We start from the raw sequence: 23,783 nt of genomic DNA on the forward strand, positions 1-23,783 counted from the left end.
CAAGTACTTTAACCACTAGGCCAAACTCCTGGCCCCTGAGTGATGGTTTTTAAATTATAGTTTCAGAATACTTTTGGCTCAGAAGAACGGTTGACCAGTGCTTGTGAGATCAGAATTCGTCCTAAAGAAGACATTATAGTCTCTGTATTATTTACCCCTACTCGATTATCTTGTATGTTGGCCAAACTAGAAATCAAACAACTGGGCAATCGATCGCAACCAGGCATTAAATTCATGGTAGGTTAATTTTATTGCCTTTTTTTTTTTCTTCCTAGAGTTTATAACAAGTTCTAACTATTGCTTTAATGCTGGTAAATTATATGTTTTAGACTTACAAACATGTTTAGGAACAATTGTCAAGTTACAAAAGCAACCATTGTAATACCCTTATAATTATAAATTTCTGGTAATGTTTTAAAATTTCTATTTCATTTTGAAAAGCTTGAAGTCAATCTTTGCCTAAAATATACAGTACAACATCATTTATATAACATGTACCTTATATTAAATACTGTAAGTCATTATAGATCATTCCATGATTGTAAAAGTTTCTTTGGAAAGAAATGCACATTGTTAAAGGTTTATTCTTAATTATAGAAATATCATTTTGAAGAATATGGAGGTTATTTTATTCCCTTATCTTCTGGCTAATGGGTGTCTATAAATCCACATTTCTTGGGCTTGAGCCCTAAACTACGGAAGTAGCAGCGGGTACCTCCTACACATGGCTCCCATCGACCGCTTCCACATTACAAGTCCACTGTCCTTAGAGAGTTTTTGAGTACTTGTCCTTAGTCCCTTTTTCATGCTTCCTTCTGACATTGGTTATACCAAACATTAAGTCATCTGATAGACTTTGCCCCAAGACATTTTTAATGGAAAATTTCAGAATTGCTGAGTTGGAGGAGCAATGTAATTAGTAATCACATGTTTTACCACTGCAGTTCACATTTTGCTCTTTCTTTTACTGCATACCTCACCATCCATCAATTTCATCTATTTTTCTTTGGTCATTTTAGAATAAATTACAAATGCCAGTATGTTTCACTCTACAAAGTTCTTAAGCAGGCATACTTATGCTAATTTTGTTTTCTTTAGTGGTTCTGGGAATCAAGCCCTGTGCCTTGAGCATGCCAGACAAGCCCACTACCATTGAGTCCTTTACTAATTGCTTATTTTCCTCTGTTACCTGAGCTTGAGTTTATAAATGGGAATACTCATTCTTTCTTTTTTTTTTTGCCAGTCCTGGCCTTGGGCTCAAGGCCTGAGCACTGTCCCTGGATTTTCTCAAGGCTAGGGCTCTACCACTTGAGCCACAGCACCACTTCTGGCTTTTTGTATGTGGTACCGAGGAATCAGACCTGGGTCTTTGTGTATGTTAGGCAAGCACTCTACCACTAGGCTAAACTCCCGGCTGGTAATAATCATTCTTAACATTAAAAATTAAAGTTTGCAGTGCTTTGATTTGTTTTTCTCTAACATATGTAACATTACACTGGAAGTGAAGTCATTAACTACTACACTAATTCCATGAATACTAAAATCTTTAATTGTATAAAATCTTTCTATAGTTTCTTCTGACTGTAATTAAATATTCTGCTTTCTTACATAAAAATAATTTGGGATTATATATTCTTTTAGATACCTTTGTCTGGATATGGAGGAACAAGTAATCTTATTTTGGAAGGTGTTAAAAAATTACCTGACAGTTACATGGTTACAATGAAGGACTTAATCCCTGGCAAAGAAAGTAAAATTGTTTTCTCTGTACGAAACACTGGCTCTCGAGCAGCTTTTGTTAAAGCAGTATGCTTTAAGGATTCTCAGAAAAAAAATTTGCTAGATTCTAAAGTATTAAGGATTTTTCCAGATAAATTTGTCCTCAAGGAAAGAGCACGAGAAGTAAGTATAAAAATTTCTGCTTTAAAACAGTGAACTTAATTTAGATGAATATTTATCTTAAATATATTTATGTATTTAAGATATATATGTGTGTGTATATATTTATATATACATAGAACATGAGTCTAAGGGGTTTATTAGGAAGAAGACAGGGAAAAACTAAATTTTGAAATTGCAATGATATATGAAAAAAAACTCAAAAAGAACCTTGATGGAAGCTTTGATCCATTGGGAATAGAGGGGTGGTAGGGGAAGTAAAATAGGTTCTGTTGGGGGAGGGTATTAGAGGGAGAGGTTGCGCTAAAACAAGTAGGGTTAATGAGAATGAATATGGTCACGTGATTGAAGTATATTATTTGCATGTATGCAAACAGAAAAATAAAACCTGTTGAAGGAGGAGAGAAGAAGAAAGTGTTAGAGTGGATGAGATTGTTCAAACACATTGCATAGATGTGTGGTAATGTCACAAGCTAATATATGTTAATAAAAATTAAGTATATTATCACAAAAATAAACATATTTGAAGTAATGTGAGAGTAGAAGTGCTTATCTAGACTTGGAAATACCACACATATATACTGTCTATTGAATGTGTAGGCCTAGAAGATACTAGAATGAGATTTAAAAATATATCATCTAGAATATTTTTCGTACTGAGGAAAAATACTTGATATCTATTCCTTATTTTTTCTTGATATCAGGATATTACTATAATATATAATCCATCTGACAGAAAGAGTGATAAGACTGTGACAGAACTATCAACTATATACTTCTTTGGTGGTGATGAAATTTCCAGACAGCAGTATCGAAGGTAGATTACTTACCTTAACAATGTTGGGAGCTAATCAGTGGATTCAAGGAATATTTTATGGATGCTTTAGAGCATGATTGTTTTAGAACTTGTTCACTGTTTACTAGTGAACTGGAAAATTAAAAAAAAAAAAACACTTGGTAAAATTTGTGTGGCATAATGTGAGTGGTAAATGCCTGCGGCAAACATCTCTCTACATATGTATTTTGCCTTGTGATTTCTATTTATTATTATTTTTTCTTTTCTTTTTTTTTTTTTGCCAGTCCTGGGCTTGAGCTCAGGGCCTTGAGCACTGTCCTTGGACTTTCTCAAGGCTAGAGCTCTACCACTTGAGCCTCAGCACCACTTCCGGCTTTTTTCTATGTATGTGGTACCGAGGAATCGAACTTGGGTCATCATGCATGCTAGGCAAGCACTTTAACCACTAGGCCAAACTCCCAGCCCTGTGCTTTCTATTCTTAATGTTTGTGCCGTGCCTCTTTTCCTTTATCTAGTAGGAACATCATACCTTATAATAGAACTATATTTTTAACATACTCTTGAGAATATATCCAGCAATAAATCAGTTTCAGAAAAGAATTTCAGAACTACTGAAAGGTTATGTTTCTGGAAATGTGAATTACTTAAAATGCTTATTGTATTTTAGGAATAAGGAGGGTGTACTTTATAAAATTTAATACATCTAATTTACGTACAGTTTATTATAGCAGACTGTTGACAAATTTAAGATAGTGATCTAGCTCCATGTATAATTTAAACATGTCTACTGTTATATGCTAAATTCTAGATTCTTTTATCATGAGGCTTAGCTTTTGTAGACTAGAGGACCTACTTATAAAATAGGTGAAACTCATGATTTTTTTTTTGCCCATCCTGGGGCATGAACTGAGCCCTGTTCTTGAGCTTTTTTTTTTTTTTCCTCAAGGCTAGCACTCTTATCACTTGAGCCACAGCGCCACTTCTGGCCTTTTCTGTTTATGTGATGCTGATAAATTAAACCTAGGGCTTTGTGCATGGTAGGCAAGCACTGTACCACTAGGCCACACTCTTGGCCTTGTCAGTGATGTTTTATCTATTAGTAGAAAACCATTAACTCTAGTAGGAGGTGTGGGTAATATAGTAGGTTGTCTTTTGTTCTTCCAGCTTTTATTTATTTATTTATTTTTTTGCTGTGCTGTGTTTTATACTGATATAGAACCTAGATTTTTATTTTTAAAAATTTTTCTGGGCCTTGAACTTTTGCTAGGCAGGCATTCTAATAGTAAGTAGTAAGTTATTGCTTATGTGATAACTTAAGCAGTCCCCACCCTTTTTGCTTTTTATGTTTTGGGTAGTCTCATCTTTATGCCTTGACCATTATCTTCCTGCCTGTGTTGCTGTGTTGAAAACACAGGTGACAGCCATCATGCTCAGCTGTGGTTGATACAGGGCATGGAATTGGTCTCACTAATTTTTTTGGCCTGGTCTGACTTTAAATGTTGATTCTCCTGATTTTTACTTCCCAAGGAGCTGGGATTACTAATATTAGCCATGGTTTTGTTTTTAATTGGTTGAGCTCATTGGAATAGTAAAAAGGGAGAGATTAAGGCTGACTTGCTATATGATGTTATAACTGGCAAAATGTGAAGAGCTCAGCTGTATTTGTTTTTTTTTTTTTTTACTGGGAGGTAGAGATCAGTTTCAGTTTCAAAACTCCAGTTTGCCATAAGCTTACAGTAATGAGATTCCTTTGGTTATGAATATGTGAATATAGCAGACAAGTTTTCATTTCTTTGATGATTCTCTGTGAGAGGCCAAATAGACAAAGTTATATGGTAATTTAAATATTTTTCTTGATGTCTTACAATTTTTTACCCAAGGCAAATTTCTGACTGACCAAATTATCAAAAATAATGGAAGTGTAATACCTGAAAACAATCTAACTTTAGGTTTCTGTCTATTCTTAGGAGTCCCTGTTTTGATTTTAATATTTAACTAAAAGTGACTATTGCATAGTCATGTGCAGTTTTAAACTCAACTTCCAAAACAGGTTTTCTATTTTTAAAGCACTATTGTGACTAAGGCAGAGATGTATATACACATGTAACATGCTATTAGTGAGATTTACCAAATGCATTAATAAATATCTAATTAAAGTCCTTTATATAAATCACTGTTTTCATAAAAATCTCTCTGACAGAGCCATATTGCAGAAACCTGAGATTATAAAGCAGATACTTCCAGAACATAGTGTATTGCGAAACATTAATTTTGTTGAAGCATTTCAGGATGAACTACTGGTAGATGAAGGTAAGAATTTCAGCTTGTCCTCAGTCTTTTGGACACCTGCAGTATTGTCTGGTCATTCTGTTAGGATGTTAGTTTGAATCTGGTATTAGGTTGATTTTGAGCCACAACTTTGTTCTATGACTTTGAATAAATTACATCACTGTAGTTTATTCAAATTAGATCAATTTCTTCTTTGTAGCAGGAGAAGAGTGATAACTAGCTTTACATCCATGTAGAATTGTCTTGAGAATCTGATAGTGGTGGTTTGCTTTATAGATATTTTTGATATTAGTAATATATTCATATAGATTAGATTCTGTATCTAGGCTATAAATAGGCAGAGAAATGATCTCCTTCCTTTCCTTCCTTCCTTCTTTCCCTTCCCTCCCCCCCACCCCCCACCTCTCTTTCTCTCTCTCTTCGCCCCAGTCCTGGGGCTTTGAACGCAGGGCCTGGGCACTGACCCTGAGCTTTCTCAAGGACAGTGCTCTACCATTTGAGCCGCACCACTACTTCTGGCTTTTTCTGTTTATGTTGTACTGAGGAAATGAACCCAAGGCTTTGTGCGTGCTAGGCAAGCATTCTTACGACTAGGCCACATTCTCAGCCTCAAATGATCATGTTTGTTGCTTCAAATCTGATGATTGTGAACTCACCCCCATTTTGAGACCTCAGGGCCATTTAAAAATTATGGAGGATATGATGGAAGTAAAAACTCCACAGAAGACATATAAAATGATTATAGCCTGGATGCTTTGTCCTATTGAACACAGCAGTTCAAATATTTAATTGTGTTTATTACTCATACAATTTGAATGTATGAAGACAGAAAAATTGTATATAAATGCATGTGCACATTTTTATATAGTTTTGTTGCTGTAGTAATAGTACAAATTAAGAGATGACCAAAATTCCCCCAAATAGGTGGCAGTTTAATTATACAGAATTTTTTTTTTTTTTTTTTGCCAGTCCCAAGGCTTGAACTCAGTGCCTAAGCACTGTCCATGGACTATCTCAAAGCTAGTGCTCTGCCACAGCTCTATTTTTGGCTTTTCTATGTATCTAGTACTGAGGAATTGAACCCTGGTATTCCTTTATTCTAGGCAAGCACTCTACCACTAGACCAAATTCCTGGCCCACAGGAGAATTTTTTTTTTTTTTCCAGTCTTGGGGATGGAACTCAGGGCCTGAACACTGTCCTTGGGCTTTACTCAAGGCTAGGGCTTGAGCCATAGACCACTTCCAGCTTTTTGTATGCATGTGTTACCAAGGAATCAAACCTGAGTGCATGCGAGGCAAGCACTGTACCACTAGGCTAAACTCCCAGCTACAGAATGTTTGAAACTATGAAAACAATGATAGGAGTCTATACTAAGTGGCATGGAAAACTTGATTACAAACAAACAAACAGCTTTTGGGCTAGGAATGTGGCTAAGTGATAGCATGCTTGCCTAGCATGCATGAGGCCCTGGGTTTGATTTCTCAGTATCACAGAAGCAAGAAAAGCTGGAAGTGGCAGTGTGGCTCAAGTGATATAATGTTCTCTTTGAGCAAAAGAAGCTCAAGGATAGTGCCTAGGCCTTGAGTTCAAGCCCCAGGACTGGCAAAAAACCAAACATAGCCCACCCTCCCCCCAACAAAAACCAGCTTTTTTTTTTTTTGGCCAGGACAAGCTCCTAGCCTAGCTTTTAAATTTTAGCAATAAGATTTCATTTTAGTAAAAGTAGATTAGTGTGTGAATATGAGTATATCAAAGTATCAGTGTTTTGGTGATCAAATTTCAGGTGATAGTTTTTTTTTTTTTTTTTGTCTTTTTCTTTTTTGTGGGTCATGGGGCTTAACCTTGGCCTGGGTGATGTCCTTGAGCTCTTCAGCTCAAGGCTACCGCCCTACCCTTGAGCCAAGCCGTTTTTTAGAGGTTAATTGGAGATAAGAGTCTCAAATCTTTTTGTGCATGGACTGGCTTGGAATTTTGATTCTCTGGTCTCAGCCTCCTGAGTACCTAGGATTACAGGCGAGAGCTACCGGGTATCAGCTACCAGTTATCAGGTGCTAGTTTTTTCATTGTTAGTTTTAGTTTTCCTTGAAAGTTTTAGTTTTTTACATGACAGAATATATTTTGTCCTGAAAAACTGATGAAGAAGGTAAAGGATAGTTATACCTTTCTAGGGATGATATAGGTTAGTCTGCTCATTTTAGTAGCTTAGGAATCTAACAATTCTCCAGGCATAGTTGAAAAGTATTAATGAAAGATTTGAAACGGAGATGTCTTTAGTGTGCTAAGGGAGTAAAGTACATTAGATTTGGAGTTGAAACTCTAGACTCATCTCTAACCCTTCGGGCCTTCATCTTGTCTTCATAGGAAGGGTGTAGATAGTGGCTAAACTGAAAACAGCTGGGATGATGGAGCATCAACACTTCATCACATTGCAGCTATGATGACCTTAAGTGAAAACACCTAGCTAGACTGTGGTGGTTCAAAAGTTGGCATAGTTCCATGATCCAGTGGCATCCCATTCCCTGACTGAAGGAATGCACATTAAAGTAGACATGGTCACTTGTGAACACAAGACAGTCACAGCTGTAGACATCTGATAGTTGAAGGGTGGTGTAAAGAACGTGCTGGAGTATATTTAGGAATGTGAGAAGCACTGAGAATGAGGTGGCTCTCTTAGGGAAGCCTTGAACAAAGAGGAATTGATAAGGTAGAGAGAGATATTCCAGGTAGGGAGAGTTGTGTCCATGAAGTCAAGAAATCTGTTATAATACAGTTTGCCTAACAAACCCAACCAAGAACTCACGCAACTTGCCAAGATCAGCCATCTGAAGTGCAGGTGAGTTCAAACTAGAAGTTTGTCTCTGGAGCATTAGAATTCAAAATATAGGACATGTTTTGATGATGTATTACAAATCTTTGAGACTAACATATTTTGTATTCTCAACCTCTTTGTGCTTCAGATTTTTTGAGCAGGAGGTTATATACTTCAAAGAGTTATGGAAATACCTTAATATTAAGATAGTAGGTCATTACCTGGCCCACTATAAGCTTTATGTAATTGTCTATAGCTATTAATATCTTCCTGAGGAGAACTGTTAAACCAGATTATAGTCAAGGAAACTAAAGCTCACATTCAGGTTCAGAGCCTGTGCTGTCAGCCTGGGTTGCCTATAAATTCGAGCCCGACAGTAGCATTAATCAAAACATCACCTACCCCAACCTAAGAAAATTATCTTAATATGTAAAATTTTTTCTGTTATTTTGTGTTGTGCTTAATGTGAAGATTCATATGTTTCAAAATGGTTTTTTTTTTCCTAGTATATGATCTTCCCCAACGGCCTAACGATATTCAGCTATTTTATGGAAACATGCGTAAAATTATCCTTTCAGTAATTGGAGAATTCAGAGATCCAGTTCCTAACAAAGAACTACTTCAGCTTTCTTCCACAGCTAGCTTGGAATTGAAAAGGTAAAACAAATACAGAATTCCTTTACTAGATTTCAAGATTATTTGACTGTAGTAGAACTGATCTTTTTTGCTATCCTATTGTATTCTATTAAAATGTTTTTTGTTTTTGTTTTTGTTTTATAGTTTCAGTTGAAATCATTTCAAAAGGGTGGGGGGAAGAAATGGGGACCAAGACATGAGAAAGGGTATCAGTGTTTGTGAAGTAATGCACCTTCTATCTGGTGAATATAATGTAACCCTTCTATTACAATAAAAATATATGAAAAAAAAGAAATCATTTCAAACTCTGAGGGAAGTTTAATACAGAGAATTCCTATAAACCCTGTTCTCTGATTTCCCAATAGTTAAAAACTTTCCACATTTACCTTATTATCATTCCCTTAAATCCCTTATTTGTTTAAATTTTTTTTTCTGGGCCATCCAAGAATAAGTTGCAACATGATTACCAATAAGCCCTAAATTGGCTTAAAAACCTTCTCTATGGTAAATCCACCCAAATTAGGGTATTTGATATTGATTCGCTTATTCCACAGATTCTGTTTATATTAAACATGTACAATAATGTCTCCATAGTTAAACCACAGAACAAAATCCTGTCCTGTTCTGGTCCAGAATCTGGTCTAGGCATTTAGATGGACTGTCTTTTTGTATTGTCTTTCAGTATAGAGTAGTTCTTTCTTTACCTTTCAAGATTGTGATAATGGAGGTTTAGATGATCAAATCAGATCCTCAGAGAACTAAGGTTCTGTAATAACTTTGGGTGAAATTTGGAGAGGTAGGGAATGCCACTGGCACTTCTGGGAACTTGCTAAAGTTAAATGTCTGTGCTCAGGTTAACACCAGTTCTTCACAACATGCATGTGATACACATGGTTTTCACAAAAAGGACAGCTCTTCTGAGCATGGGAGTTCTGTTTTGTTCTTTGATTACGTAACCATGTAATCATGTAATTCTTCAAAGAGGTGTTCCTCAAAGACAAATTCAGTTTTATTCCACAATCAAGTACATCCTATTAAAAGCATTTTTTTTTTTAAGGTCTTGAGGCTTGAACTCAGGGATGGGGCTTTTCAGCTCATGGCTACTTTGAGCCACAGTGCCACTTACAGTTTTCTGGTGGTTAATTGGAGATAAGAGTCCCATAGACTTTCCTGATTGGGCTGGCTTTGAACCATGATCCTCAGGTCTCAGCCTCCTGAGTAGCTAGGATTTATAGGTGTGAGCCTCCAGTGCCCAGCTCTATTAAAAGCATTCTATGCATAAGGATATTAGAGTGTTTGCTGAGAAATCTTCACCAAATTACTAAATTTGTTCAAGTCATCTTATTTTCTTCAGTATTCTGTAATGAAAAGGGGGAAAATAGGCTGGAATAAGAAACTAGATGGCCTTTTTCTTATTAATGAGTTTGATGTTTTGTAGAATCTAGATAAGTTTTAAAAATATTCCCGGATCAGTTAACAGGGAAGTTTGGGAAGAACACCACAAAGTGATGCCTAATTCAGTAGTGATGCTCACTAGACACTATGTTGAAAATGAACTCTACAGCTTGTGGAGGAAGGGAGTTGGGAGGGGAGAAATGTATTCAATGCCTGTCTTATGTAGCAATTATAACCCCTCTGCACATCACTTTTACAATTAAAAAAAAAAAGAATTGATGCCATTTGTTTTTTTCCAAGTGTCTCCTCAGCTGATATACCTAATGCTAACTTGTCCTAAAACAAATTATATAAATATGAGGTTTTTAAAAATAGGACTTGGATTCAAACTCAGGTTTTCAGGCACTGTACTGTTTGAGTTATACCTCCTATCTTTTTATCTGGTGATCTTGCTTTCTTTCTTTCTTTTTTGCCAGTCCTGGGCTTGGGCTCAGGGCCTGAACACTGTCCTTGGACTTTCTCAAGGCTACAGCTCTACGGCTTGAGCCACAGCACCACTCCTGGCTTTTTTCTATGTATGTGGTATCAAGGAATCAAACTTGGGTCTTTGTGCATGCTAGCTAGGCAAGCACCCTACCACTAGACCATGCAGTGTCTCCCTTGTTTTTCTGGGTCAGTAGAAGTATAATTTAAAAACCAGGGAAGAGAGAACTCTGGTTTTTCAAAATTGGTGATTTTTATTACAGAGTAGTAATAATTACAAAATTCATTTAAATTATAGTTTAAAACTCCAGTACTAAATATCCCCATATATTGTATTAACGTTTCGTCCTATTAGAAGATTTTCCTGTTTTAGTATTTCTTCTTGTCATTGTACATTGTACATTCTTATCTTGTCATTGGGCAGTTCTGTTATGTCAAGGATTTGATTTTTCGTACATTTTTGATATTGGGTCATTTTCTAGTAAATCTTTTTTTAAAAACTGGTACTGAAGTTTGCATGTGGTCTCTGGTTTGCTCAGCTTGCTAAAGTTACTGGCACTCAGCCCAGCTTTTGCTTTAGAAATGATGTCTCATGGACTTTTCTGTCTGTGCTGGCTTTGAGCCATGATTCTTTTTACTAGACTCCAAATGCAGAATTGGACAAAAAAATAATGGAAATCACTGTCTTTTTTAAATAAAAGTTTACTGTACTATGTACATTGTGTTCGTGTTTTTACACACTATTTTTCACTCAGTGCTTGGGGTCAAACTGAGCATTGACCATATTTAGTAAATGCCCCACCTCAGAGTTATACTCCTATATAAGTAAAATTCGGGCTGGGAGTTTGGCCTAGTGGTAGAGTGCTTGCCTAGCATGCACGAAGACCCAGGTTCGTTTCCTCAGTACCACATACATAGAAAAAAAAAGCCAGAAGTGGTGCTGAGGCTCAAGTGGTAGAGCTCTAGCCCTGAGCCGAAGCCCAGGACTGGCAAAAAAAAAAAAAAAAAAAAAAAGTAAAATGCATATGTTAGTCTATGAAAAGTATATAAAATATGGAGAATTTTTGGTTTTGATTTGTTTGGGATGTAGACGGGTGCTTGGACTCAGAGCCTGAGCACTGTCCTTGGGCTAGCACTCTACTATTTAAGCCATGGCACCAAGCACCACTTCCAGCTTTTTTGTGTGTGTGTGTATGTGGTACCAAGGAATCGAGCCCAGGGTTTTATGCATACTAGGCAAGCACTCTACCACTGGGCCACACTCTCAGCCCAAATTTTGCTCTTTTTGATGGTCAATTGGAGATGACAGTCTCATGGACTTTCTTCCCTGAGCTGGCTTTGAATTACAGTCCCCAAATCTCAGCCTCCTCATAACTAGGATTATAGTGATGAGACACCAGTGCCCAGCTGGAGGATTTTTTTTTTTTTTTTTTTTTTGCGTAGCACGCATGAAGCCCTGGGTTCGATTCCTCAGTACCACATACACAGAAAAAAGCCAGAAGTGGTGCTGTGGCTGAAGTGGTAGAGTGCTAGCCTTGAGAAAGACCAAGGGCAGTGCATTTTACAGAAACTATGGTAGATTTCTACCTAAAGGAAGTTCCTAGGTAGAAATGTTAAAAGACTGTTAATTTTTTTTGTTGTTGTTGTTGTTAACATTTCCCCCTTTCTCTCTCTCTCAGGGGGAAATTTTTTATAAAGTTCTTAATGTGCCTACATTTTTCAAAAAGGATTCAGCTAGAGGATTTTTAATTTTGTTTTTTTAATTTGTTAGTGCAAATATGATATACAAAGAGGTTATAGTTAAATTAGTCCAGTAAAGAGTACATTTCTTTTTGGACAGTGTTATCCTTTCCCTTCCTCTTTCCCAGTTTTTCTCTCCAATACCCACTCTCAAGTTGGTTAGTTCATTTTCAACATAATGTCTAGTGAATGCGACTGCTGCATTTGTTCACTCTTTGTTCCTGGCTGGAGGATTCTTTCATTCACTCAAAAATACATGGCATGTAGCCCTTTTAGTTTTGCCTAATTGTTTTTTTTTTTTAATTTTTTTTTTAATTTTTTTGCCAGTCCTGGGCTTGAGCTCAGGGTCTGAGCCCTGTCCTTGGACTTTCTCAAGGCTAGAGCTCTACCATTTGAGCCTCAGCACCACTTCTGGCTTTTTTTTTTTTTTTTATGTATGTGGTACCTAGAAATCGAACCCGGATCTTTGTGCATGCTAGGCAAGCACTCTACCACTAGGCCAAACTCCCAGCCCCTGCTTAATTGTTTTTTATTTATTTATTTTTCCAATCCAAGGCTTGAACTCAGGGCCTGAGCACTGTCCTTGAACACTTTTTACTCAAGGTTAGTGCTCTGCTACCTGAGCCACAATGCCACTTCCAGCTTTTTCTGTGTATGTTGTATCAAGGAATTGAACACAGGGCTTCCTGCATGCTAGGCAAGCACTCTACCCCTAGGCTATGCTCCCAGCCCCTTGTTTTTATTTTGTAAAAGGATATTAAATGGGAAAGAACCTGGCTTTTCATTTCTTTCTGCTTTTTTAATTTTCTAGTGAATTGAGACCTTCTGAGAAACACAGTGGCAATATCTCTCTGGATGTTTTACCAGTTAAAGGTCCTCAGGGGTCTCCTTTCCTCTCACAAGCTGCCCACTCACCTCAAGATATAGCAGCCTCTGAAGAGATTTGGACCATCCACCCTGAGCACTTGATTCTGGTAGCTTCTTCTTGTGAGTATTTCAGTAATAAGTCATCAGACCTGCCTTTGGGAACTGTCTGTGTTCTGTCCTCATATATAGTTGGACAGACTCCCACTGAGGAGACCTGATTAGAACTCACCTGGTGCTCTATCCTGCCCAGATTATCTTCTTGACAGCGGAACCATCATCCCGCCCCACCCCAACCCACCCTGATAGTTATTATCTTCACCCTGATAACATTTGTTCAGAGTCAGTACAAACTCAATACATACATATGTGCCAAAATTAAGGAAATAATTTTTAGACTGCTTTGTTCAAGGTTTTCAATGTCTTTATAGTTTCCAAGTTATCAAGTATGTCTTTTTTTTTACAAAGATTTGAAAAGCCCATAGTTGAGGAGCTAAGAATTTGCAAAGTAAGCCATTATATCTAGTGTACTTACTTAAAAGTTATTTTTATTTACATTTATCTTTTTCACTATTGCTAAATAAAAGTTCCATTTGATTTCTGTGATACAATAGGCGATATGACAAAGCCTGGACGTTTCCAGATTGTTAATAATTCTGTCAGGTTGCTGAAATTTGAACTATACTGGCCAGCCCACTGCCTGACAGTCACACCACAACACGGATTTATTGCACCAGAGTAAGTGTGTCTTCAGTGTTGTTCTGGGTGTTATTCAGATGACATCATGATGACTTTAAGGATTATATAATATTCAGTTAAATTTGTTCAGGGTCTTAGCATATAGTTTAATATAGAGGTGCTTGCCAAGGATTTGCAAAGCCCTGAGTTATGTCCCAAGCACTGAAAAATAAAATCTTTTCAGTAGAGGTTTATCGGTGCTGACTATACAGTATACACCTAATTCTGCTAGACATCAATAGGTTCAAGACTTACTCCCTTTAGTGAAGGAGGGGTCTCTCTCATATAGCCAGATAAACTGCCCTTTCCTAGAGAAAAGTGTTTGAGATGGAATAAGGGCCCTAAAATAAAAGACATGAAAATCTTTTCTGACATAGTACTTCACCTACAAGTAGGCAAGGAATAAATGCAAATGTGTGATAATGGATGACAATCTCTAAAGCCTTAGAAGGTGTGATTGTCTCTTAGTTTAGAATATGAATTCTTCTGTTTTGGTTTTTGTTGTTGTTGTTCCCTGAAGGACATTGTTGAAAGTTAACTTCTTGACTTGTAATACATCTGAGCAATAAGGCTAGCTTATTGTTTTCTACATAGAAGTTCTGTGAAGATGTACATTGGGCCCAGTTGTTTATTTACACAGCTTCTCTCTGAACTCAGCCTAGTCATTCACAAGGTAAAGCCACAGTTCTGTAGCTGTCCAGGACTTCACCTTGGTCAGCATACAGCTGACCATCATATATTTTGGTGATGATGACATCATATTTTGGAAGGTATATCATTTTGGATTAGCAGTTTTTGAAAAGAACAACTTGAAATGTCTTTACATTAACAAAATGATGAATGTGCATTTTTGGAAAATTGGCTGAGGTGTGAGCTAAAATATGGACAAAGACACAGGAGATTGCTTTACTAAGACCAAAGCGATCCACTCAGTATTCTGTAAGCACTCACCAACTAATGGAGAGAAGGATAAGGAGATGATAGAACAGGTGTTTCACAAATGCTTCTTGTAGTCCCACGTATTTAGGTATTAGCAGTGGAAAATAATTTTGTCCTGTTATTTTTGCCACAAGTAAATATGATTCCTGTTATATTTCTGATTTCATTATCTACTTTTAAATTCTTAGAAACTTATGCTCCTTAAAGAGAATTCTGAGCATGAAAAAGCATGGTTTTTTTCCTTCTCTTTTAAAAAATATTTTTCCCTACTTCCAGTTTGCTGCCCAGCTGTTAATTAGCTTAGTGCCTTAATTGTGTTATTCCTTATTATCATGTGGCTCAAAGGTTTTGTAGTGTGGTCCATTTGCTACAGAAATTTTATTTTGAATTGCTTTTGAGATAGCATTTCTATGGTTTGGTTTTCCTGGGATTAGCCTTCGGGCTCATGGATTTGTGCCATATAACTGTGTTGGACGTTGACTCACGGGCTGAAGTCAGATCAGCTGGGTGTGGGGAGGTATGGAAGTTCTGTGGTGTTTCTCACTCATAGGATAGTTGAGGGAGGTATGGAAGCTAATCTGGTTCTCTGGTGGAGGAAAGTTGGTTATAACTTTTAATGTCACTTATGTTAAAGAATAGAATATTTTTAGTTTTTATTATTACATCTTTTTTTTTTTTTTTTTTTAAGGAGTAAACTACAAATTCTTGTGAGTCCTAATTCTTCCTTATCCACAAAACAGTCTATGTTCCCATGGAGTGGTCTGATCTATATTCACTGTGATAATGGACAAAAGGTACTGTAAAATGCTTTTCTGAACATCATTCCTTTTATTTTGTACCTTCATTTTCATAATCCTTGTTAGCAATTATGCTTTCTAATTCAAATGAAGCCCAACTAGCTGCATTTCATCAGAGTATTTTGTATAGATTTTTTCCCTTAGTTATCTAAGTCATTTTCTGTAGGTTGGGGCCTAGAAGCCATTGCTAATTTGCAAGAATTACTTTAAGGAAAAAAAATTATGGTAGTAAGAGAAAAGATATAGTCTTTATAAGCTTAACTTATAAACTTGTCAGTATTTTCATTTATTTGGATTTTTTTTCTCACCTCAGATTTAAAATCTTTGTTTTAAAAATGGTAGTTACATTTGTGTCTTATCATTTGATTTGGCTTATTTCAGAAATTTGTGAAAATTCAAATTCAAGAAGATTTGACTCAAGAAGAACTTTTGACTCATTTGACTTCTAACACATTTGGAATTCTTACCCCCACACCTGAACCTCCCATTAGTCAAATGATAAAGCCAATAATAAAACCACCTTCCACAAAAATTGAAATAAAAAGCAAGATGATCACTTTTCCTACAACAGAAGCCGGTAAAACTTCAGGTATTGTATCATAAAATTATGTGGATCTGAGCTGGGAATGTGACTTAGTGGTAGAGTGCTTGCCTAGCATGCATGAAGCCGTGGTTTTGATTCCTCAGCACCTCATAAATAGAAAAAGGCAGAAGTAGTGTTGTGAGTCAAGTGGTAGATTGCTAGTCTTAAGCAAAAGAAGCTCATGGACAGTGCCCAGTTCCTAAATTTAAGCCCCAAGAGTGGTTAAAAACCCCCAAAACAATAACAAAAACAAAATTATGGGGTCAAACATCTACTGGTATATTGGGTGTGGATATGCTCTGTTTTTTTTTAAACTAACATACATTAGTTATATGGGGGATGGATTTCATTGTGACATTTCCACTCATATATGTAATATATTCTTTTTAATCTCACCCCTTTCATTATCCCATATCAATCTCCCTTTCTATTTTACCCCTGTCCTAAGACAGCTGATTAACTGATCAATTTTCATAGGTGGAAACTATTTACTTTGACCATATTCACCTTCCTTCACTCTCCTCCTTAGCCTGACTCCCTTCTACTAATATTCACCTCCCCCAATGTGCAAAGTGCTTTCCCATTGATTTAAAGGCATAATTGTAAGACTGTACCTGGGTGCCGGTAAATCCTAGCTATTCAGGAGGCTGAGATATGGTGTGAAGCCAGCTTAAGCAAAAAAGTCCCTGAGATTCTTTGTCTCTAGTTAACCACCAAAAAAACAGAAGTACAGTTGTGGGAGCTATAGCACTCAATAGGGTGCCAGCCTTGAGCTAAAAAGCTCTAGGACAGTGCCTCAGCCCTGAGTTCAAGTCCCAGTACTAGCACAATTAAAAAAAGAGAGCTCACACCTATAATTCTAGCTACTCAGGAGGCTGAGATCTGAGGGTCGTGATTCAAAGCCAGCCCAAGCACTAAAAAAAATCTGAGGTTCATCTCTAATTAACTACTAGAAAACCGGAAGTGGTGCTGTGGCTCCAGGGTAGGGCAGTAGCCCAGGCCCCAGGGATAGGGCGCTAGCCTAGAGCTGAAGAGATCAGGCACAGGGCCCAGGCCCAGAATTCAAGACCCACGACTGCTTCTCAAAGTAATTTTGTCTTTCCTTCAGCCCCAGCATCCATCTTCTGTGTGCCTTTCCTGGACATTTCCATTTACCTCCAGGAACTCATTCTACTCTCATTCCTTCCTACCCTTTCTAGCTCACTTGATCCAGGGACTGTAGCAGGTCTCTAGCCTCATAGTCCAGGGCCCTAACACTTTAGTGTCTCTGTTGTCTTGCTTAGGTCCCTCTTCTCTTAAACCTCTTGAACCCTGTAGTCACCATAATCATTACCTCTACTTCTCCAGCTGAAAGCTAGCTGTTGGGCTGTTCTATGTCCCTGTACCAGTAACACAGTGATCCTAGACATATACCTTTGCTGATGGATTTGTCCTCACAAGTCTCACAGTGTGCCTGCACCAACAGCTTGTGTTTCTACTCCCTTTTTCCATGCTTTCCCCCAACCCCCATTCCATGCTCCTTCTCTTGTTTTTTACAATTCTCCATTTTGCTTCACACATGGAAAATAGAAAACCCATTGACTAAATGAAAGGTTTCTGTTTCCGTCACAAGGTACAGCCCTCTGCTTGGAATCTTGGCCCATCTTTTCTTGCCTTCTCAAGGATTTACTCTGGCTCCTTCTTTCCTGGGCCATGAGTTTCTCATTCTTTATCTATTTACCTCTATCCACGGTGTATACTAGCATCATATAGTCTGAGAGACACCTTCCTTGGCCCTCATTTCTCTCCCTTCAGCTGTCCCTTTTCTGAGCATGACTTCTATTGGAAGAGTTCATGCTTTCTGAGCCTTTTGTGCTGTCATTATCTACTGTGTTTTAAACCTGTTCCTGCTAGGGTCATTCTTAGATGGCTCTGGTTGTCTGAGCTTTCCACACTACTGACCTCACCGCTTCTGCACTGATGCCCCCAGGTTTTTCAGCCTTGCTTGCTCTTTATGACATTTCTTTGCTGACTCTTTTGTTTACCAACTAATGAAGTTTGGCACATCTGGGCTAGTCCACCTGTGCTCCTTTCTCTCATCCCTGGGGATTGGTTACTTGTCAGCTTGTGACGCTGATGACTATTGTATGCTCAGACAAGCTTACCCAGGTGTCTGTTTGGCTTCTGCATATGGGCATCCCACAGGTACAGCAAATGTATGAGTCCTAAAACAAAACCTGCTTCTCCTCTAGTCTTACCATATCAGTAAATGACAATGCTGTCTTTTCATTCCTCACTTCAGTCCTTCAGTGTCTTTGCATTATGCTTTGAATAAAATCCAAAATTGGATTATGGACACATATTTAAAAAAAAAAATCCTGTAATTCCTATTGGATTCTGTAAGGGTTTACCGCCCAGTTGGTGATGTCCTAGGCTTGTCACAAAGGGCTGCTGTCGCCAGCTTGTCAGAGTCTGAGTTGTGGTTCATGTGTTCCTTTCAGAGAACTATCTGGAATTTGAGAATCATGGTCCTGTGGATGTGAAGTGGCACCTGTCATCTTTTGCTCCCCCATATGTCAAGGTCAGTCACACTGCCTTAGATACATTATCTTAATGTTTATGTATACACAGACTGTACACAGGTTCAGATGTCGGTTATCAGTCTCCCAGAGTCACTTTGTTTTTATAGAGACAGAGATGATACATGGAGTCTTTTTAACCAAGTGTTTTTGAGGGTCAAAATAGAGAATTTGTGTAAAACATATAAGCTTGCTCTATTTAATCCTAGTCCTGACTTTTTACTGAAATAACTTTATTTTGAGAAGTATTAGGGTCTTATTATTGTATTGAACACTGAGAGTACACAATATTCTGAGTGCTATCATGTTTCAGCTATAGTTTCTGGTATGTAGGGTGGAGCCCTCTGCTCGTAGTCCTGGACTACCATCGTCTACATTGCTCTTGTCAGTGGCACTGCCCCAAATGACCAGCCTGTCATGTGTATTCTTTGTAACACTAACCCGTCTGCCCTATATTTTTTGTGATAGTTATAGTTTTGAGTCATACTACTACTAATAGCTCTGCAAAGATAGCAGACAATAAATAGTAACTGACATTGCAGAGGGTTTTTGTTTTGCCAGTCCTGGGGCTTGAACTTAGGGCCTGGGTACTACCCTTGAGCTTTAGCAAGGTTAACAATCTACCACTTAAGCCACTGCACAATTTCCAGCTTTTTCTGTGTATGTAGTACCAAGGAATTGAACCCAGGGCTTTGTGAATGCTAGGCAAGCACTTTATCCTAGACCACACTTCCAGCCAATGCAGAGTACTTTATAGAGCATATTTTGCAGTGTCCCCATCAAATTTGAGGAAAAGACAGTGATTTGATATTGTAACTGGAGCTCACAGCAGCCAGGGAAGTTGGTCATAAATATTGCTATGTATGACCCTAGCCTAGGAACAATCCCTCTTGAGATATTGTATTCTCCTTGTGCTTAGTATGTCAGGGTGTTCTTGGTAAGCACGGAAATAATGATGTGTTGGAAACCACTCCACTGACTTTTATGGTTCTTATTTGACTAATGATTTCTTTACAGGGAGTTGATGAAAGTGGAGATGTTTTTAGAGCTACATACACAGCATTCAGATGTTCTCCCATATCTGGCACACTGGAAGGCAATAGAATCCAAAAGGTGAGCTTTGCTAGACTTTTCATAGCCAGTTAGTAAGTACACAATGTTATTTAGCCAGGAGTACCTCATGTGACCCTGCCTCTTCAGTTTGTCTTTCCTAGTCTCAGCCAGTCTACCCACAAGGAAAGAAGCCTCCTAGGTTCAATGCACTGTACTACTGTGAGGAAAGTATGAGGTAAGCTGATAGCCTACTTGGTAAGGAGATTGCAGCTGCCAGTGCTTACAGCATACTTCTCTAATCCAGATGACTTTGGCTGCCCGCCATAGCCAGAGAAGCCTACCACTAGGCAACAACTCATGTTCAAGACATAGGCACCAGTATTTCTTTATGGGCAACAGATTCCTCCAGCTGCTGTGAACCTTTAACACCTTAGTTTATATCTAGCCCTGACATCATCTTTTCAGAAGTCTCCTCATAGCTGTCCTCATGCATTTGGCCTTATTAATATACTGTCATTTTAATTGCTAACCATCAATTAAAGTGTCATACTTACAAAATATTGGTCCATTTATTAATAAGGACTTCTGGGAAGTTCTAGGATCTAGCCACGAACTCATTATTGACCACAAAAGACTCTGTGGCTTCTCTAGTAATTGCTGAAGCTTAGTCTTTCATTAGGTCTATATAACAGGCCTTAGAGACTGTCTCACTTTTGTTTTGAAAAGCACATAGTTCTCCAAAAAGTAGTTTATTCTATTTCCTAAAACACAATTAGAAACAAACCAGGAGAATAGCGGGCAGACAAATTGTTCAAAAAAAGTTCAACATATGAAGAAGGACTACAAAAAGAGTTAACGGAGGTGATGAGTTATCATTGTCATACCAGCAGTACTTGCTGAACAATCTACAGACTTAATCCCTGTTGAAACTCCACTTGAGCTATTTTGAAATTTTTTTCAGCCTAGAAAAGGGCATTATATGGGTGAATAGAATATAACTTATGCTATGATGTAATTAATGAGCTTTGGCAGGAAAAAGTTTGTCTAAGGAAAGCAGGGGAACTTTGTCTTTAAGAATTAGGAGGACATACTCATCTGACATTCATTTGGTATATCGTGGTTAGAATGCACCTGATAAGAATTCCAGGGGTCTTCTCCATTCTTCCTTTAGGATCGCACTTATTTGTGGCCACTTACACTAATTTGCTCTGTAACTAAGTAGTCGTCTGCATAGGTTCCTTTGTGTATGTAGTTATCATTCAAATTGGCAATTTTAGAGCCCTTTGATACTTCTGCTCCAGTTTCTCAGTTTAAGTAAGCAATTACACAATCCATTATGCAAATCAGATTGTGTTTCAAGTATTTCTTGTTTTAAATGTTTAGCATAGAAATGAGAAGCTCTTAGGTTTTTGATTTGTGTTGTATTCATCATTATGTCCTGGGCCAAGTAAGTAGTGCAAATCGTAAATCTTTGCCAAATATGTAAAAGTTAGGTTGTTTAATTTGCATTAGAGATAAAACAGGAAAATACTGTTCTGTGTGTGTGTGTGTGTGCGTGTGTGCGCGCGCGCGTGCGTGTATGCCCATGTGTGCACGTGTGTGTTCATGCACGCTGGTACTGGGACTTGAACTCAAAGCCTTATGCTCTCACTTAGCTTTGTATGTATGGGGTGTGTGTGTGTGTGTGTGTGTGTGTGTGTGTGTGTATTAAGTATTTCCCATTGTTATAAAGGTGATATACAGAGGAATTACTGTTTCATCAGATAATGAGATAAGTTCATTTCTTTTTTGACAATATCACTCTTGCCTTTGCTCTTTCCTAGTTTTTCCCTCCTGCCCCCACCCACCCACAAATTATTCATTTTCAACATAGTGTGTCTGCTATCACTTGGCTTTTTTTGTTCAAGGCTGGCACTCTACCACTTAAGCCATACTTGTGCTTTTTTTTTGTTTTAACTGAGACCATGTAGAAGTATATTACCAAATAGCACAATTACTGATTTATACAGTAGTGACCCATAAGGAAAATTAAATCAGTTACAACCTATTTATTAAAGTAGCAGTGGTATACAGTAATGTTTTGAGACACTATTAGTCAGTGTGATATAAGGAGTAAAGATAGTATTTCTGGGCGCCAGTGACCCATGCCTATAATTCTAATTGCCTACGAGGCTGAGGATTATGACTCAAAGCCACCTGAGAAAGAAGACTGAGATTTTTATCTCCCTCTAACCACCACAAAGTCAGAATTAGAGCTGTGGTTCAAGTGTTAGCCTTGAGTGCTAGCCTTGAGGGGCCAGGAATGTGTCGTAGTGGTAGAGTGCTTGGCCAGCATGCATGAAGCTTTATGTTAGATTCCTCGGTAACACATACACAGAAAAAGCCAGAACTGGTGCTGTGGCTCAAGTAATAGCCTTGAGAAAGCTCAAGGACAGTGCTCAGATCCTGAGTTCAAGTCCCAGGACTGGCAAAAAACCAAAAGCTCAGGGACAGCACCCAGGGCCTGAGTTAAGCCCTAGTACTAACACACAAAACAAGAGAAAAAGGTCATAAATATTAAGGTGCCTTGTGTGTATTTAAAATATATCATTGCAATAGTAGCAGGGTTTTTTCCCACCCTTTTTTTCTTAGTTTTGTTTTGTTTGATTCTTGAAAGCAGCATAATTAGGATCACATATACTGGTCTCTTGTGTTTCTAGAAAAATCATATGGTCTGTTTTTCTGCAGTATATGATTATTTTCACTGTTTTGATCCACGTCCTCTTCCCTAGTTTAATTCCCTGGTCTAGGTGCTGAATCACTTCTAGCTTTGCTTCCAGGCTGGAATTATTTCTTAATGCCCTGCAAGGGCAGAAATTAGGTCATTTTGATATTTAATGTTTCAGACTCTGAGATATTGAGTCATTAATCTAATTGTTAATCACTTGTTTGCTTTGGTGCCAGTACTGGGGCTTGAACTCAGACCCTCACATTCTCAATCCCCTGTTTTGCTTCTGGCTGGCTGGCTGGTAGTCCTCCAGTCCTGGCTATTTTGCTTATTTTTCCCCCTGGTTAATTGGAGATAGAGTCTTGTAGATTTTTCTGTCCAGGCTGGCTTCCAGTTTCAGTCTTCTAGTCTCAAGCATCCTGAGTAGCTAGGATTACAGTTCATGAGCGACCACCTGACTTATTGACCACAATTATTAACACTGAATTTTTTGGCAAAGTTAAGACTCTTAGCAGTAGTGCTGTTACACTATTTATTAAATACGAACATTTAAAAATACTATTACTGCTTTGTCGCCATTGAGCTTTTCACAGGTTATGCATGTGCAAGTGATGTATATAACTATTTGAGCTACATAGTCAGGGAAGCTGGCTCTGACTAACGTTCTAAATTATGATGAGTTGTGACAATTTAGCACAGAGCATTTGCCTTGTTCCCGTCGCTACCTACCTTCCTTCCTTAAATTACCTATCTCTGCCACATTACCCTTCACTGCCTGGCCAGCAGAGGGGACCACAAACATGATGGTGAAAGACTGGATTGTGTCTACAATAGGGCTTGTGCTTTAGGGCTCTAAAACTACTTTGAAAACTTTTTTTCCTCCTAAAATCATTTACTATATACATTTTGAAGAATGTGTTGTACAAAACTGTAATAAACAAGTATATTTTGGATCTGGCATACTACCAAGTCCACTGGATGTAACATTGTTGAAATTCTTTTTTAGTCAGAGGGACAACTAGCTAATGCATAAGCATTGTTCCTTGAGTGTTTTCATACTGAAGTTCTGAATTAACAGTTTAACTACATGTGTGTAGTGTTCAAGGTTTATATATCTCCTCTGGGTGTGTTTTGTAGGTCTCCATCACATTTTTGCCCAGAGATAGAGGGGATTATGCCCAGTTTTGGGATATGGAATGTCACCCTATTAAAGAGCCTCACATGAAACAAACTTTGAGATTCCAGCTCTCTGGAAAAGTGAGTATTATACTAGAGTTAATCAAATTATTATGTGTATAAAAATAATTCTAAGTGAAACCGACCTGAAAACCATCTGAAATACAGAATATTTCCCAGGTATTATTTCACTAATCCTAGTATGTCACACATGTTTTTGTTGTCTGTATTTCTTTTTCTTTTTTTTTTTTTTTGCCAGTCCTGGGCTTGAGCTCAGGGCCTAAGCACTGTCCTTGGACTTTCTCAAGGCTAGAGCTCTA

At 37.9% G+C, this 23,783-nt stretch overlaps 1 protein-coding gene across 1 annotated transcript in view; it reads left to right on the forward strand.

The window, feature by feature from the left end:
- Nucleotides 1–23,783, forward strand: part of Cep192 (centrosomal protein 192) — a 103,338-nt gene that overhangs the window by 62,708 nt on the left and 16,847 nt on the right. The window contains exons 31-42 of the mRNA XM_090353454.1: nt 61–237; nt 1,642–1,902; nt 2,604–2,716; nt 4,896–5,005; nt 8,301–8,451; nt 12,860–13,035; nt 13,527–13,650; nt 15,278–15,383; nt 15,768–15,975; nt 18,450–18,529; nt 19,545–19,640; nt 23,425–23,544. Coding sequence (XP_090209580.1) covers nt 61–237; nt 1,642–1,902; nt 2,604–2,716; nt 4,896–5,005; nt 8,301–8,451; nt 12,860–13,035; nt 13,527–13,650; nt 15,278–15,383; nt 15,768–15,975; nt 18,450–18,529; nt 19,545–19,640; nt 23,425–23,544 — 1,722 coding nt within the window. The remainder of the gene's footprint in view (nt 1–60; nt 238–1,641; nt 1,903–2,603; nt 2,717–4,895; nt 5,006–8,300; nt 8,452–12,859; nt 13,036–13,526; nt 13,651–15,277; nt 15,384–15,767; nt 15,976–18,449; nt 18,530–19,544; nt 19,641–23,424; nt 23,545–23,783) is intronic.

Source organism: Megascapheus bottae, chromosome 19, assembly GCF_031878675.1.
Source record: "Megascapheus bottae isolate mThoBot1 chromosome 19, mThoBot2.hap1, whole genome shotgun sequence".
Classification (NCBI taxonomy): domain Eukaryota; kingdom Metazoa; phylum Chordata; class Mammalia; order Rodentia; family Geomyidae; genus Megascapheus; species Megascapheus bottae.